This window comes from Saccharomyces eubayanus, chromosome XIV (assembly GCF_001298625.1).
Source record: "Saccharomyces eubayanus strain FM1318 chromosome XIV, whole genome shotgun sequence".
Lineage (NCBI taxonomy): Eukaryota > Fungi > Ascomycota > Saccharomycetes > Saccharomycetales > Saccharomycetaceae > Saccharomyces > Saccharomyces eubayanus.
Window position 1 is genome coordinate 434,388 of NC_030973.1, and position 17,182 is coordinate 451,569.

The 17,182-nt window shown below is 41.3% G+C and overlaps 7 protein-coding genes and 1 non-coding gene across 8 annotated transcripts; 5 read left to right on the forward strand and 3 right to left on the reverse strand.

The window, feature by feature from the left end:
- Window positions 1–612: 612 nt before the first annotated feature.
- On the reverse strand, window positions 613–1,599 carry PHO23 (Pho23p; the record flags this gene model as incomplete). The annotated part of the gene is made up of 1 exon (XM_018367655.1): window positions 613–1,599. The coding sequence occupies one exon, from the start codon at window positions 1,597–1,599 to the stop codon at window positions 613–615; it is 987 nt and encodes a 328-aa protein (XP_018219779.1).
- A 2,007-nt stretch (window positions 1,600–3,606) lies between these two features.
- On the forward strand, window positions 3,607–3,720 carry DI49_4635. The gene is made up of 2 exons: window positions 3,607–3,645; window positions 3,676–3,720. It is a non-coding gene; the product is annotated as a tRNA-Leu (tRNA).
- A 288-nt stretch (window positions 3,721–4,008) lies between these two features.
- RPS7B (40S ribosomal protein eS7) lies at window positions 4,009–4,924 on the reverse strand (the record flags this gene model as incomplete). The annotated part of the gene is made up of 2 exons (XM_018367656.1): window positions 4,009–4,437; window positions 4,781–4,924. The coding sequence occupies 2 exons, from the start codon at window positions 4,922–4,924 to the stop codon at window positions 4,009–4,011; spliced, it is 573 nt and encodes a 190-aa protein (XP_018219780.1).
- Window positions 4,925–5,449: 525 nt separating this feature from the next.
- DI49_4637 (uncharacterized protein) lies at window positions 5,450–7,342 on the reverse strand (the record flags this gene model as incomplete). Its single annotated transcript, XM_018367657.1, has 1 exon — window positions 5,450–7,342. The coding sequence occupies one exon, from the start codon at window positions 7,340–7,342 to the stop codon at window positions 5,450–5,452; it is 1,893 nt and encodes a 630-aa protein (XP_018219781.1).
- Window positions 7,343–8,091: 749 nt separating this feature from the next.
- APP1 (phosphatidate phosphatase APP1) lies at window positions 8,092–9,861 on the forward strand (the record flags this gene model as incomplete). The annotated part of the gene is made up of 1 exon (XM_018367658.1): window positions 8,092–9,861. The coding sequence occupies one exon, from the start codon at window positions 8,092–8,094 to the stop codon at window positions 9,859–9,861; it is 1,770 nt and encodes a 589-aa protein (XP_018219782.1).
- A 549-nt stretch (window positions 9,862–10,410) lies between these two features.
- Window positions 10,411–11,067, forward strand: YPT53 (Rab family GTPase YPT53; the record flags this gene model as incomplete). Its single annotated transcript, XM_018367659.1, has 1 exon — window positions 10,411–11,067. The coding sequence occupies one exon, from the start codon at window positions 10,411–10,413 to the stop codon at window positions 11,065–11,067; it is 657 nt and encodes a 218-aa protein (XP_018219783.1).
- A 384-nt stretch (window positions 11,068–11,451) lies between these two features.
- On the forward strand, window positions 11,452–12,654 carry DI49_4640 (S-adenosylmethionine-dependent methyltransferase; the record flags this gene model as incomplete). Its single annotated transcript, XM_018367660.1, has 1 exon — window positions 11,452–12,654. The coding sequence occupies one exon, from the start codon at window positions 11,452–11,454 to the stop codon at window positions 12,652–12,654; it is 1,203 nt and encodes a 400-aa protein (XP_018219784.1).
- Window positions 12,655–12,996: 342 nt separating this feature from the next.
- On the forward strand, window positions 12,997–16,731 carry NST1 (Nst1p; the record flags this gene model as incomplete). Its single annotated transcript, XM_018367661.1, has 1 exon — window positions 12,997–16,731. The coding sequence occupies one exon, from the start codon at window positions 12,997–12,999 to the stop codon at window positions 16,729–16,731; it is 3,735 nt and encodes a 1,244-aa protein (XP_018219785.1).
- Window positions 16,732–17,182: the final 451 nt, after the last annotated feature.

A 17,182-nucleotide genomic window follows, 5' to 3' on the forward strand; every position in this document is an offset into this window, starting at 1 on the left:
AGTAAATGAATAAGAAGAAAAAAAACATAATCCAAGGATACCGCATACGCCTAAAGAAAGGAAACGACAATGGGCGATAAGAAAATGCAGCAGGCAAAGCTTTAGAGGTTGGGGTACTATAAAGTATTGTACAGAGCCTTGTTATGGAAGGAATACTAGCGCGAATGTAGTGCGAAGCCTAATTCCTATTTTCTGTCTCCTGTCTCCTGTTTCCTGTTTCATGTTACCTGTTTCCAGATCCCCTTATTGCAGCTTTATTTTTTCGTTTTTGCTGTCATATTTCGTTCGATTCCTGCTGGCCCGCCTAGGCTCCCGTCCCCGGTCCAACGATTTAGGCAGAGACATGGCGAGGGGCGGGGCCAGGGGCAAGGGGCCCACCGGGGGGAGGCCTTTGAGATCCAATGCGATTAGCCAAGCCACATGCACGAGACGGCGATTAGAGGGCAAAAGCCGGAACGTGCTAGGTCTTCGTGACAGGCAGGCAGGACTTGACCAATCTTGGTTGGACCCGTAGGGCTCAAATCCGTGGAGATGACCGCGTTCGGTAAGTGCTAAGTATATACTCATTTTTTTGGTACATATCCATACACAAGTATGTACACCGGTGCTTGCTCACAGCTTTTTTTTGCAGTCGTCGCAGTACCATTTGCCCTTGGGAAGCGTCTCGAGGCCGATGCACGGCAAGTGGAACCACTCCAGTTCGCAGTCTGCTCCATCGCAACCCACCATTTCCCCGTACGCCACCTGATTGCAATAGCAGTAGAGCGGTTCGCCGTAGTCGTTGGTCTTCGGCCTTGATATCCTGCTGTTGTTGCTGCTGCCAGCGCTGCTGACAGCCCGGGACACCGCAGAGCCGGCCATTCTGCTGCTGTGGGCGGTGGTGTTGGAGGTGGCCGGGGAGACGGAAGTAGTGGCGACTCTTCGCTTGCGTCTTTTGGGTTCTGTTTCGCTGATATTGGGATTTGTGGTGTTTATTCTTTTTCTCGAACTTGTGCTACTGCCAGCCTGGCCCTGGCTATCCTGTCTGCCGGCTGCGTAGCTGAGATCATTCTTTAGATCGTCATGTTGTTGTGGAGTTGGTGGGAAATGTTCACCCTGTTTTCTGTTGGCGGCCATGGCCTCTCTTCTCGATTCGCTTTTCAATGCTTGCGACGATTTGCTGTTTGACTTGGTTTCTATCTTCTCCATTAGTTCATGGTGTAGATGCATTGCCGGATGATTGTCCACGCCCAATCTAAGGCTTCTGGGAATTTCTGTATTCTTGATCGCGACCTCATATGCCAATTCTAATCGGGATGTCAGTCTGTCTAGATTGTCCAACATGATCGATGATACGTGCATCTTCTCTTCCAACGACGGCATCAGTTCCTCGTAGATTTTGTTTATGTTATTGAGCAACCCTACTTGCGTCTCGTGGTCTTTTTTGAAGTCCTTCTTCAAAAACTTGTCTATCCTTTCATTCAGGTTTGGCATTGAATGCACACATTTGGCATCGATCTCGTGTAATAAGGTTAAATACCTAGACGTGGCTAGAGGAAATTCCTCCAGGACGTCCGTTATGTCATTCAGCCCAGGGAAAAGATTTGCTGGTGAACTCATTTGTATGTACTTTTCCGGTGATACAGTCAATGGGTATCTCTGTTATTGTGGCCAAAGTCAGTCTTTATTTGTCTAGTTGACTCCTTAGCAAGTGTGTAGTTCGTTTCTTTACACTCTTTCTCTCTCTGTTCTCTTCCTCTTTGTCTTGTAAACCATACTCACACGCTAAATTTTCAGAAGACATTTTACCTTTTTTCGGGAAATCGTCAAGAAACAATAAAGATGTTAAGAAGTTACATGAAAGAGATGATTTCACTCGAACATATTCTTTATTCGATATTAGTGAAGACATAAGATGAACCTATATTTCGGTAAGGTGATATGTGGCTAGCTATTTTTCATTGGTTTGTAATTTATTTCCGGCTGTTGCAGTTGTACTGACTAAGGTTACTGGCAGTATAGCCTTCAGGGATTTTTATGAGCTGTCCAGTACTTGGGACAGCGTGACAGCATGCCAGGCGAACATCACTGACCGTAAGATGATTATAGACAAATCTTACTACAGTGAATACGCTTCAGTTACAATCTGGGTGGACGCCGGCACTAGTGGTGCTGGCTCTATAGACTCGGGACTAGCCGAGCAGCTGGTACGTTGTGTCAAAGATAACGCTGGTAATTGGAACTTTCATACATTCAGTCATAATACATATGCTGAGGCAGTCGCGTACGAGAATGATCAAATATATGACGAATATTAGGAGTTTTTTGGACACGGTTACCCTGAGGGCTACTAGAAGGACTACGAGAGCGATGGTAATCCAGATGCCTTAGACACAGTCAGAAGCAGACTTATGGCTCGTGAAAAGGGTGATTGGCCTTATAAGTTGCTACCTAACCGAGGTTTACATTGGATAGACGAGCTCATTTTCCGAGTATATAGTTACTACGGGCATAAGCAGTTTAGAGGCCAGAAAGAAGGATTCCATGCGGTACGTGTTACAGAATAGGTGATGCTTTGCCTAAATCAATAAGACTTGTAAATCTATGATCTGATGAGACAGACATCATGCTATCGCCACGACAGCCGCTTAGTAGAGAGCGTTGCGGGTGTACGCAGGAACATACGTAAGGGCACGGAGAGATGATGTACAACGCTAAAATCGGGTCATTCTAGATACAGTGAGATTCGAACGAGAGCTGGCCAGACCTTGATCTGAGGGGATACAAAGGCTGGCCGGCTGTGTATGTGTCCTCAGAGAAATAGTCACTGCTGAGTAGGGTGACAAGCTCACGTGCCACATGTAGGATTGAACAGAACACGTTCAGTTCTCTGATTAAGAAAAGGAAGCTGCCTATTAAAAACAGGCCCTCCTTCAATGACATAGTTGAAAGAGACAATAAACCTCAAAGTAAAAATATAATTAAACTACTCACGGATGACACAGAAACAAGTTCTGCACCGAGAATTATAACCATCTACTACAATGAAGCTATTTCAAGAAACACCGACCTCAAAGAAAAACACGCTTACAAAGAGACATACAGAAAGGAACTACAAAATCTCAAGGATATGAAGGTATTCAACGTTGATGACAAATATAATAGATCTGATGTTCCTAGTAATTTAATAACTTCGAAAAAACACAATCTTTTAAAAGAAGAGAAATGGTATTTGTAAAGCAAGAATTGTTTTTAGAGGTGATATCCAAACACCAGACACGTATAATGTTATTGGAACAGAATCCCTGAACCATAACCACATTAAAATATTTTCAATGATCGCAAACAACAGGAACATGTTCATGAAAACACCGGATATTAACTATCCGTCCCTTTATGCTAAATTAGAAGAAGACATATACATTCCACACCCACATGACAGAAGATGCGTTGCTGTACTAACTAATTATCAACATAACAACTTCTTGGTTAGCATCGAAGTCATTAGTTGGCATTTTGTGCTTATTGGTGGGTGCATCATATTGGCAATATTACAGAGCAGCTTCTGTTTAAGTAAAATCCAGAAAATTGTAACCTTTATTTATACAAAATTTTCAACAAATAAACGGTTGTTTGGCCGAGCGGTCTAAGGCGCCTGATTCAAGAAACATCTTGACCGCAGTTAACTGTGGGAATACTCAGGTATCGTAAGATGCAAGAGTTCGAATCTCTTAGCAACCATTATTTTTCTTTTTCTGGTATTTTTAGATAATTGAAAAATTGACTAATCTCAGTAACACACGCGATTGATAAAAATGTTAAAACACCAATTAAAGCATCTCTATATTAACAGATACAAAATATATTTAAGTATACATTCATAATTATTCTAATCGAATTAAAAAAGCCCACTCTTTGGAATCTCTCTTTGTATTCTCATAACTATGTTTCTTTTTTTATTATTCTTTTTTTCTTAGCATTAGTTTTTCGAAGTATGACAAATGATGAAAATGATAGTCATTTCTCTATTTAGTTAGTCTGACTTGGAATTTCAAAGACAATTTGCTTACCAGTCAACTTGTTGTAAACAGCTTGGAAAGATTCCAATTTGTAGTCAATTTGTTGAACGTCCTTGGAGTCCAATAAGACCTTTTGGATCTTGTTACCACCGACCAAATATCTAACTCTCTTTCCGACAATTTCGGTTGGGAAAACCATGTCTTCCAAGACCTTGTCGTGGACAGCAGTCAAGGTTCTGGATCTTGGTCTCTTTTGGACTTGTCTAGATGTTCTAGATGGCTTTGGCAAAATTCTTCTTTCAGCCAAGAAAATAACATGACGGTCTGGGAACTTCTTTTCCAATTCACGGGTCAACTTTGTTTGGACCTTGTGGTATGCAGACAAAGCTGGGACTGGAACGAAAATGACTAAAGCTTTCTTACCACCAGTAACATCAACCTAATTATAAAAAATCAAACAAAACAATGTCGAATAATTGGTTAGTAAGGGGATTCTATTATTGGTACCAGATGGTTCGTATTTCTTCTACGGGGCGCGGTTATCATGTGACTTTATAGTTTCTGGACATCGATTCCGTCAATTTGAAGAAAAACAAAGAGTTGTACCTTCCACGATGTTGGTATCCTTGCTATTTGTATTGCTCGAAGTCCGCTGTTCCTCTGAGATGCTTGTAAAGCTTCTTGTCAACACTATTTTCAATCGCGTTCTTTCGGTGTAGAAGGAATCCCTAGAAGAAATCGCCATATCTGGTCTCATTTTAAAATATAATAGTTTAACATACTTCTCTGATAGATTTGATTTGCAATGGTCTCAATTCAGCCTTTAATTCTGGAGAAGAGCCTTCTAGATCAATGAAGGCCTTGGCGACTTGTAATTCCAACTCACTTGGAGCTTGGGACAAAATTTTGGATTGGACAGAAGACATTGTTCGAGTGTGTATCTGGTCTTTGGCGTGTTCGGTTTCCCTTTGTATTCGACTTTCTTGGTTAAAAAACGTATATATCAATTATAATGACATTACTCAGTATTTTCCAATCCATGCATATGGCTCCCAGCGAGCCTCGTCCCCTGTGAAGCCAGGCAGAGAGCCAGAATGGCCTGGAATGAGAGTGCCTGGCAACCAGGGAGAGTGAGTGCCTATACAGAGCATTTTTCACCGGCTAAGCCGAACCTCTTGCCGGCTGCGGCCTTCGCTCGAGGTACTGAAATTTTGAGAAAACATATTAAAAAAAAAATGTATGGTTTGGGAGAGGTACGGATGTGACGCTGTCTATGTAATTAGTTTGTTTTTTTTTGTTGCACAATTACTGGTGACAGCCACGGCAGTGGTCCACTTTACTGACATTTTCATATAGCGTCTTTGGTATCAGTAGAATTCTCTAGGAGGAAAATATACAAAGTCTAATTATTTCTATAAGTGAGTTTACCTAGGTGTGAATATGGGTAAGAACTAAAGTTTCATTTGTACTTTCAGAAAGTAAGAAACTAAAAATGGCAAACTAACAGTCATTAGTGGATATTGAAGCATCAAGAAGAAGGACACACACTCCATTTGGATCGGCTCAGTTACCTCAGGAGGTGTATAGCTGGCGGTAAAGTATATGAGGGTGGTCATTGTTGGCAAATTCCAGCTAATCGCAATAACGAACAATAGCATGCTATCATCTTGCCAGTTGACCCAGCCAGCCTTCACTAACCGATCGCACCATAAGACACCAAAAATCGGCATAACACATTGTCTCAAAATGACAAGTACCACGGCGGCTTTCCAAAATCCTGGATAGAGCCTGCCGATTTTCAATCTCCCCAAGGTTGCCCCTAACAAGATTAACCCGAATGGGACACATGCAGCGCCCACATAACTTGTAAAATCCATAAAAAAGCTTAATGCAGGTGCGTTGTCTGGTGCCTGCCTTATGTGCGGGGTGTTAGCGGTAGTGACAAATAGAGCCTTGAGCCATGGGATAAACGCAATAATCAGTGCGAGAATGACAGCCATGGAACACGGTCTCAAACAATTTTTCAAGAAAAATACTAGCAAGGGAGTTAGTGGGAACTTTCTCACCCATTTGGGTAATGATTCGCCCGAAGTTTCAATATCCTTTTTACTTACGGTGGCATCCGAGGTTAAAATCCTAGTTAGATTGGCATTTTTTATAGTTTGTAGAGTAGAGATCGACTTGATTGAATGTGCATCATTCATATCGGAACTGATCAAACTAGAGTTCCTTCTTCTGTGCCCAAATTGGTCAACGTTGGAGTATTCTCTAATGAGATGGTGTATGTCTTGAGGAGGCAATGCACGCATATCAATGGAGCGGATAGGCTCCAAGGCTGACATAGATATATTTCCTGGGAGGTACTCGTCTAGACTCTTTTCTTCAGAAACGGTATTGTAAGCTCTCGGTAGGCTTGGTATTCTCCGTGCCCTCATAGTATCCAGGCTGCTATTGTAACTCTCTGACGTATTATAGGAATGCACTGTCGAAGCGGACGATTGGTTCTCCAATGAGTTTAAACCAGATGCTATATGTGATTCTTCACCTTGTATGCGTTCAACAGTATCCTTTGTCCTTGCCTGAGCAGGTTTTGTGACTATGGAACCGGAACGAGTGCCCGCAACTGATAAGGGGCCTATACTTCTTCTTGGACTTGTTATTGATGATGCGTTTGTAGCTTCAGTGAGGCTGTTACATGCGGTATATTTGTCATTGAAAATCTTGCGTTCATACGGAGAGGAATTTTTATTATTAGTAGTACTGTTCGTATCTGTGGCGGGCAATGTGCCTGTCGTTTCTGACACTCTTGCAGCGTTTTCATTGTCGTTGTATTCAAAATCGCTTTCAATCAGTCGAAATCCACCCAAATTGAAGACGCAAATCAAAAACATTGTCAGAAATATAATGACATTTGCTACACCCTTGTTACCTTCTTCTGCTGAAAATATAAACCCTTGGTCCATGGATTGTAAATACGCAATGGGCAGGTCGCTGATATTGGGGAACATACCACCAGCGAGAATACCACCATACCACTGTTTGGGTACTGGCAGAAATAGTCTAACCATATATGCGAAAAATAGACCTGTCACAAAGATAAGTACAGCGGACAGACAAATAATCCCTACGGATTTGATGTCTTTATCCTCAATGTTAGCAACAATCTTATTGAATGATAAGCAGGGAAGTAAAACCGTTAGTACGACATCGGAAATGGTTCGTGTCGCCTCCACTGTTAGGATCCCCATCTTGGCCATTAAAAACCCTACACCTATAATCAAGTAAATTTTTATGATCGGCTTAACAGAAGCCCAAATGGCTTGACCTAATGTTATGTGCAGCATAGACCGTTTCCAATATTTGACTTTTCCTTTTTGTCTTTCTCTCTGTGTATTTCTAATCACTATTTGAAAAAATCGAACCAATATCGATTAGTCACTCTTTATATCTAAAGCGATGCTTTTTGACAATGTGCTGTATAAACTTTGCTTCAGGCAAGGTGCAAATTAGTATAAATCCAAAATGCAAGGGCCCCATAACAACACAATGGCAACCGTTAAGCAGAAAGTGATCCTGCAAATCCGGACAGAATGCTACACCTCCGACCCAAAGGCTATGCGGCCCATTGTAGTCTTTGAGGACTACAGCCGTGACCGGTCACGTGCGAAGGGCGATGAGGATGGCGCGGTCCCTGTTGCCAAACGAGGTAACCAACAGTTTTCGGCCAGGTTACACGGTGGGATAGGGTGACAAAGTCTTTGAGGTTATCATGTTCTGCGCGGTTGCATTGGTGTGTAATATGTTGGCTTATACTTGGCCAGGAGACCTAAAGTATACGAAGCAGTTATACTATTTGTAATCCGGCGTACAACTCAGCATCATTAAGTCATTGATATCGCAAATATTCGGTTGCACGAGGCTTTCAATAAAGGGTGTCATATGTTTCTCTAATTCTGTCGGTTTGTTGGCTATAAAGAGTTTGTCTAGTAACCACCGGTTTTCTTTGGGCCCATTAACACAGGTAAGGACACTTAAACTTGGTTATAAGTTCCGTCAAAGGGGGAGAAAATTGCTTTGGAGAAGGAAGAAAACAATGAATGGCCAAGACTACGATGAAAGTTCTTCTTCTGCAGCTGCTTCCACTAATCCTGTTTCAGTCGACCAACGGATGGGGAAGAAACAGCGATTTATGAATCTCATGAGGACTACGAAGGACGTTTACATTCCCAATCTAACGTCATCCATATCTCAGAAAACAATGGATGGTATTAGAAGCACTACGAATTCTTTTGAGGGCTCCAATGATATGTTGCCGCAGTTGCCGTACAACACCATGATATCATTTTACCCAACGTATACCACAACGAACTTAGTCGGCTCGGACGGCGTAAGTGCTCCACGAAAAGATTTTGAAACTACCGTTAGATGTGCTGTATCTTATCCAGGGAACCCCACGAGTAGGAGAAATAGATGGCTGGTTTCTCTCTGTAAGCAATATCTTAGGACAGGAACCGTGGAAGCCGATATTGCGGCCGTGGTTCCCGCACGCCTCGAAGACGATGCTGAAGACTTGATGGATTCTCAATCAAGTATAGATAGCTCGTCATCTTCGAAAAGTGGCAATACGTCTCCCCATACGGGCACCCAAGAGGAAGATGTTCTGAATGAGAGAATTCAAGGATTCTTGGCAAGGAAAGTTCCGAATACTCCGATAGTAGTTGATCTTTTGCCCAAAGATAGCCTTCGCGGTGATACAGCTTCGTTTTTTGGTACCACAGACTATTACGGTAACTTATTGCTTAAGGCAGAAACAGATTTCTTACCCTCGAAAATCAACATTACGTTGGATACCCCTGTGGCTGGCCGCCCAGATTCAATATCTCAGAGTTTTCCCGTCAATTATGTCTCACCCTATGGTGTTGGTTTAATCAGTGACATCGACGACACTATCAAGCATACAGGTGTTACGGGTGACAAGAGATCTATGTTTCGTAACGTGTTTATTCATGATGTGAAATCATGGGTAATAGACGGTGTTCCTCTTTGGTATAAGACTCTGCATGACGTTGCCGACGTGGACTTCTTTTATGTGTCCAATTCTCCCACTCAAACATTCCCCATTTTGAAAAGTTATATTTACACAAACTATCCTCCAGGTCCAATCTTTTTGAAGCAGTATTCTGGCAATTTTTTTTCAACTATTATGACTTCGAGCGCAAATAGAAAAATTGAGCCAATAATGAATATATTGAGAGATTTTCCCAAAAAGAAATTCATTTTGGTAGGAGATTCTGGTGAGCATGATTTAGAAGCTTACACCACGACTGCGTTGCAATTTCCAAACCAGATTTTGGCTATTTACATAAGGTGTTGTTCTAATTCAATGAGTGATTCCCCGTTGCATGAACAAGAAGTAATGAGAGAAGTGAACAATATCATCGAGTTGCAACAAGAACCTATCCAAACACCGAAATCTTCTCTGCACACCAGAAGAAGACCGCCCCCTCCCCCTCCTCCTGTGCCTTCCAGTCGGAAGCCATCGCTAACAAAAGAGCAGACCGAAAGTATTAGATTATCACGTCACAATGAAGTTGAAAATACAACCAACAAGGCTATACCCCCGCCACTACCGAAAAGAACTTTACCTAACGTAGAGGCAGACGATTACTGTTTACCATCTTCTCAAAACGATTACGGTATGTATGGTGCTTTTATGGACAGAAAAGCTGACGAATGGAAAAGAAGAGTAATGGATTCAATTCAAAAGTTGAGCAATCAGGATACTACGTTGATGTTTTTTTCTGATCCAGCAATTAGTTTAGAAGATAGCATCCGTAGAATTAGGGAGAAGTACGCAAGTTAATTACATTATTTAAATACAATTGGGATGAGTTATTCAAAAATTTGTATAATTCAAGCGGTCTTTCGATATAAGTACTACTTTTAGAAAAGGTTTGTAATAGAATAGCCATTCATAATAGTACATTTGACGAATGAAAAATAGCGTTATTGTGTTAAAACAAAACATAAAATATAAAAAAAATACAAAAGAAGTTGATAAACAGAGAGCAAAAGGAAAAAACAAGTGAGGAATATAAAGGTCTCTCTTCATTTATCGCAGAGCCGTGTTTAATTAAGTAGATCTTGAATATCGGTATTACAGATGTGTTACGTTTTTCAGTTCTTTTGGCGCATTTTCTTCGTAAAAACAATAACATAGCATGCCACTTTGCCGGAAGGGGGGAAGGGGTCCCTTAAGAACAAACCCTCACACGCATAAAAAGAAATGCAGAACCTGCTAACAATGGCAGAATTTTACGTTCATATAGAAATAACTAAAGGTAGATAAAAGCTGGGTAAAAAAAATTAGATCTGTGCCATTTTAGAAATTTCTTCTTCAAATTAAACAACGATGGATAAAAGTATAGCAGGCATGCCAACTTTGACAATTAAAGTGGTTTTACTTGGAGAATCTGCGGTCGGCAAATCATCAATAGTCCTCAGGTTTGTATCTAACGATTTTGCACAGAGTAAGGAACCTACCATTGGTGCCGCCTTTTTGACAAAGAGGATCTACCGGAACGATGAGGCCATAAAGTTTGAAATCTGGGATACGGCCGGCCAAGAGAGATTCGCCCCTTTGGCACCAATGTACTATAGGAACGCACAAGCTGCTTTGGTCGTCTTCGATATTACTAATGAACAATCTTTTCATAAAGCCCAAAACTGGGTTGAACAATTACACGAAAGGGTAGGAAATCATATTATTATTGCGTTGGTCGGCAACAAAACGGATTTGTTGGGTATGCAAAACTTAAACATGGGTGTAAAAAAAGAGATGATAGAAGATTTTTGTCAACGTGAGAACCTGTCATATTTCGAAACGAGTGCCAAGACTGGTGAAAATATACACGAAGTATTCCAAGCCATTGGAGAAAAGACTCCACATCCCACACAGAAGGCAAGAAGAAATTCCGATCACGACCTGACCATTACTGATGATCAACGAATAGACCTCGAATCAACAACTGTGGAAGGTGCAAGGGAAACTGGGGGTTGCAGCTGTTAAAAAGCGCCGGTAGTCCCCAGCAATCAAGCTGGCACCGAACGCGCGCATATATCTGGGGCGTCGGCAGAGAAAGATCACTATTTGACAATTTTCAGTAACCACAGGTAGAAACGCCAGATGCGTGAATTACTTCCTCATTGCAAAGATTCATGTTCTTTTTTTCAATTTCATTTCTATATATAAGCTTTTAAGCTGTAAGTGATAGACGCGTTTTTTAAGGGTGGGGCACGTCACCGCCAGCTTAAAAATCACAAGGCTTTTATGTAAGGCACCTATAATACATACAAAATCAATAAGCGTGATTGTGACCATGATTCAAACAACGACCCCAACAAGGAAAAAATAAGTAGAAATACAAAAAAGTAGACACCATTAGCTATTATTATGGACGAGTACGCCAGTGAAGACCAAAGAGAAAACAAAGCTATAGCTAGCGTGATCATATCGTTCCTAAAGTATGAAGAATATGCCTTAAGAGAGTTTCACGGTTTAAGAGTAAAGAAATGGGAATCAATCTCGGATCGCCAGAAATCGATGATCCCAAACTACACGAAATATCTAGCAGATTTGAAAGTTGCAATAAAAGTGAATGGCAAGTTTTTCAGAAGCGTGGCTGAATGGGCCATGCAATCCATAAGCATTGGACCAGAAGAGATGGTACAGCCCGATGATACGGATATGAACAAGACCTGCTCTTTACTTATTCAGGTATATAGGGAATGGTCCACAGAGGCTGTCTCCGAACGTCGTTGTTTACACTCAAGGCTCATACCGGTTTTGAAAGCGTTGGAACCATCCCAAACTAATATTCTTATACCAGGTAGCGGGACAGGACGCCTTCTTGTGGACCTTAGTCGAATGGGGTATAATTGTGAGGGCAATGAATGTTCATATCACATGCTGCTTGTATCTCAATATCTTCTAAATGCAGGGCTAACCCAAGGATCAACTATCATCTATCCATTCTTGCATTCTTTTTCCCACTGGAAGGGCAACGAGGATCAATTGACTCCTGTCAGGATCCCTGATATCGAGGCGGGGTCTTCAAAGAGAGTTATGGGGCCTATGTCCATATGTGCTGGCTCGTTTGTCGATTGTTATGGTCGAAATCAGGGCACAAAGATTTCTTCTCACTATACATTTTCACAAAGGATGCAAATGAGCAGAGCAAAGGCAGAAAACTCGAAAGATATCGTAATAACAAACTTTTTTATAGACACAGGGCCCAATATCTTGGATTACCTGGATACAATAGTACACGTTCTAAAGCCCGGTGGAATCTGGTGCAATTTCGGCCCATTGTTGTACCATTTCGAAAATGACCATGGAGTCGAGACCACTTACGAAGTCAACCCGTACTCCGGGTTCCAGGACAAGGTCAATGATTCCACACCCTTGATGGGGTTAGAGTTGTCTGGCGACGCTATCATAGAGATCGCTACAAAATGTCTGGACTTCGAGCTAATGCAAAGAGAATCAGGAATTCTCAGCGGATATGGGCGCCACGTAGGTCTAGAAAGTTGCGCAATGCCCGGGTACATGTGTCATTTCTGGGTCTTGAAGTGGAGCCCTGCTGGCAAAGTGTGAGTCTATGAAATATTGAATCACACCATGACAGCGAAGACAGAGGATCAATTACACTAAAATACTGTTACCCGCGCGGAAAATTCTTTTTGCTCCCTCGCTCGCCCATTTCTGTTTACCATTTTGACAATACAGGTTATCAACCTAGATCCAGTAATACATAGAAGCCCCCAATTTAAAGCAGATTATATAGCTATAAGAAAAACAATTTGGCATATTTATTTGATTTATAAGCACTTTTTTTACTTTGGTTTCAGACAAAACTAAACTACTTGTAACTTTACTACCGTAAGCTTCAGGAAATAAGGATTATTTACAAGTGAAAAATTGGGGAAACTTAACAAAATGCCACCAAACTCTAAGAATAAGAGAAGAAAGAATAAGTCCAAACAGCACAACAAAAAGACTGAGAGTTTGGACCCTGAACAACATATTAACCCTACTCATTTAGTCCCTCGAATGGAACCAGAGCTGTACCATACGGAATCCGAATATCCAACGTCAAGAGTAATAAAAAGGGCACCTAACGGTGATGTCATTGTAGAACCAATAAATACAGACGATGATAAGAAAGGACATGTGGCGACATTAACCGACGATAAAGACACTATGGACTCAGCCTCTTCTTTGGCTTTTACTCTGGATTCCCATTGGGAATCACTATCACCAGAAGAGAAGAAGGCTATTTTACGAATTGAAAAGGGCGAAGTATTCAATGTGATAAGGAACTATCAGGATGATCACAGTTGCAGTTGCTCGGTTTGTGGGCGTCGCCACTTAGCTATGGACCAAGAAATGGAGCGTATTTACAATACCCTCTACGCGATGGATAAAGATAAAGACCCTGAAACTAACCCTGTCAAATTTCATCTAAGTATAATAAAAGAGCTACAGATTTCAAAGAATCAACAACAGAATGATGTGCATCCTGCAAAGGGTGAAGTTGTAAATAACTTTCTTTCCTCGAGCACGGTTGACTCCTTAAAAGAGGAAGTACTGCATTTTAAGCAGAAACAATTATCCAAACAAGAACCAATACACAACGAAATAGTCAATAGTGCTTCACTCCTTGAAGAAGATTTGGACAATGTACATATCAGCGAGACACCAAGAGCCGTTTCCCCAAGTTTTGACTCTATGAACGATGAGGAACTGAAGCAAAAATACTCTAACTTCACAAAAACGTTTATATCGTCACACCCAAAAATAGCGCAAGAGTACGTTCAAAAAATGATGATGTATCCAAATATAAGAACATTAACTGATGATTTGATGAATAATAACGGACAAGGCTTCCTAAACGCAATTGAAGATTTTGTGCAAGACGAACAATTGTCAACCCCGCATACAGATGACAACATATCTGGCGATAAGTCGTCTTACGCGGATCTCACTGATCCAAAGGAGTTTACGACAATGTTACATAGTGGGAAACCACTAACAACTGATGAATATGCTGACCTTCAGCGCAATATTGCCGAAAGGATGACCAACGCATACGACACTTCGAGTAAGCAATTCAAAGATGTATCACAGTTGGAGAAGGAGCTATTCACGCGATTTATGTTTGGTACCGATAAGAAATACTTTAGGGAGTTAATAATTCAATCATTTAGAAATAAATTTGACGGAGAATTGGGCCCATCTGTCATGGCAGCCACTCTAAGTTCGTGCTTTTCATCTCAAACGAAAGATAATTCACTGGATACGGATTCCATATACGAAGATGAAGAAGATGATGATTACGACTATTCAGAATATGCTGAAGATAGTGAAGAAATATCTGATTACGAAGGAATAGACGACAAAAAGAGATTTTCACACTTTGATGACGAAAATAGTGAAACACATGACGTACTGCATCTGAACCACGATCCCGGACATAAACAACAAGAACATCCTCATCATCATCACAATGTTAGCGCCCACAGCGAGGACGAAGCAGTGAGTGAGGAGGAATACATTTCCGATGTCGATTTACATCATGACCCTCACCAAGACTACCATCACCAGGATGGCATAATCGACGAAGATGAAGATGATTTAGAGGAAGGTGACGAAGATGGAGAACAAGATGAGGAAGAAGACGAAGAAGATGCATATGATAGTGGTCTTGACGAAACGGATCGTTTAGAAGAAGGTCGTAAATTAATACAGATCGCCATTACAAAATTATTACAAAGTAGGATAATGGCTTCATACCATGAGAAGCAAGCTGACAATAATAGGTTGAAACTACTGCAAGAACTAGAGGAAGAAAAAAGAAAGAAAAGAGAAAAAGAGGAAAAGAAGCAGAAAAAAAGAGAGAAAGAGAAAGAAAAGAAGAGATTACAACAATTGGCAAAAGAGGAAGAGAAACGGAAAAGAGAGGAAGAAAAAGAGAGACTGCAAAAGGAATTAGAAGAGCGTGAAATGAAAAGACGGGAGGCCCAAAGGAAAAAGGTCGAGGAAGCTAAACGGAGAAAGGACGAAGAAAGAAAACGGAGGTTAGAAGAGCAACAGCGTAGAGAAGAAATGCAAGAAAAACAGCGGAAACAGAAAGAAGAACAAAAGCGCAAGAGAGAAGAGGAGAAAAAACGTGTTAGAGAAGAAAAGAGACTGGAACAAGAAAAATTACAGAATGAAAAAGAAGAGGAGGAAAGGCAAAGGACACTAGCTGAGAACGCGCTAAGACAAAAAGAGCTGAGTGAAGAACAAATGTCTTCAATAGTCGATCCTACTAACTTCTTCGCCGAGAGTGGGGTTTCTAATTCTGCCACACCACAATTACTTCCTAGCATTAATAGATACCAAGAGAACAATAATCGCAGCATCAATGACGAAATACTTAAAATGGTCAACAGCGTAGCGGCATCTAAACCAGTTTCACCAACAGGTTTCAATGTTCATGATTTGCTCCGCTCGTCCAATGATACCCAGATTGTAGAAATAGAAAACATGCAGTCATCTCAACCAGCCATCACAAACAACTTATTTGGGAGTACAACTATCCCAAATACTGTGGATTTCTCTACTAAATCTTCTTCGCATGTTGATAACGATTATTTGATGAACTCGCGGGCCCAACATAATAACAGTATGTTGATGCCCAATGGTTCATCTTCAACCAAAAGACTACCAGATGATTTTGGGTTACCATCCTGGAATGGCTTGGCAAATCCACTGTCTACAAACTCTACATGTAACTCATCGAATATCCAAGCAACAGGCCTGTCACCACAACCTCAACAGCCCAGCCCTCAACCAAGCGTACCATCATTTGGGTTATCTAATGATGGTGCTCATCGAAAATCATTTGCCGAGGAATTGAACACTTTGACTAGTATGCTCTCTTCCACTGGGTTCGTGGACACATCCCTTACATCATCGGGATTCCCACAATCACAGCGTTCAGTGTGGAACGACCAACAGAGCTCATTTTCGGGGCCTACAACGGCTGGAAACTTCAATAACAGCAACATACCAGGTGGAATGATGCTCCCACCCACGATGGCAAATGTTGAACCGCTCCCACACAGAACTTCTATTTGGGACAGCAGTCCTTCTTCTCTGCTAAACAAACCCGACGTCACTGATCGCAGTATCGCAAGTGCCGCTCAAGACAGCCCTGCGTTCATGACATCGAACATCTGGTCCAATAACAACCACTATAGCTCACCATACTTGGCTAGCAATACTCTCCAACCTTCGGGAACTCCGAATGGAATGGATGAAAGTCATATTTTAGATAGCATTTACAACACTTACTTGTCCATCTCTCCCCAGGACAGTTTAAACCAGTACGTAGCTGTTGGAACGCTATACCAAAGCTTATTGGGATTGAATCTGGATTATCCAGCGTTTATCAACAAGCTTATAAGCATGCAAGCTGCTTATAATTGCGAATTTTTCACTGATGGGAACGGAACCATTACTCATGTTCGATTTATTAGGCAGAGCCCCGTGAGTCACTCAAAAGGGTTACTAAGTCAATTATTTAATGGCATGAACGACCGCACCAATACGCCTTTCACATCAAGACCTCATACTTCGACACCCACCACTTTTCCAATAGCTTCTTCGACTTCGCAAACGAGTTAAATCAGTTCCGGAATATAGGGTAAGAACAATCTACGTACATACATAAATTCAATAAAAATACAGAAGAGACACTAAAACATTTTATCCGCTACAAGGTTTCGTGCCTAAAACAACAGGACATCATCAACATCGTGATTTTAGGTGAGGCTGCAACTCGTCTCGAAATCTCTTACCCGCAGCTGGTATTCCATTTTTCACAGGAATGTATAATAATAGATTCTGACATACCTCTTTTAGGCATACACACGCATAAAGTATTCAACAACTATTTCTAAGGCTGAGCTCTCTATAAGCAAGACTGAGAAAACTAGATAGTGTAGTGACTATAGTTCAAACCGAATATCTGGACCACGTTTTGTAAATAAACTGGCATTGCATATCGCCGTAATAAATTTTTGTGCAGACATCCATTGCGGAGACGTTCTGCTTGAGTTGCGAATTTGATCCCTTA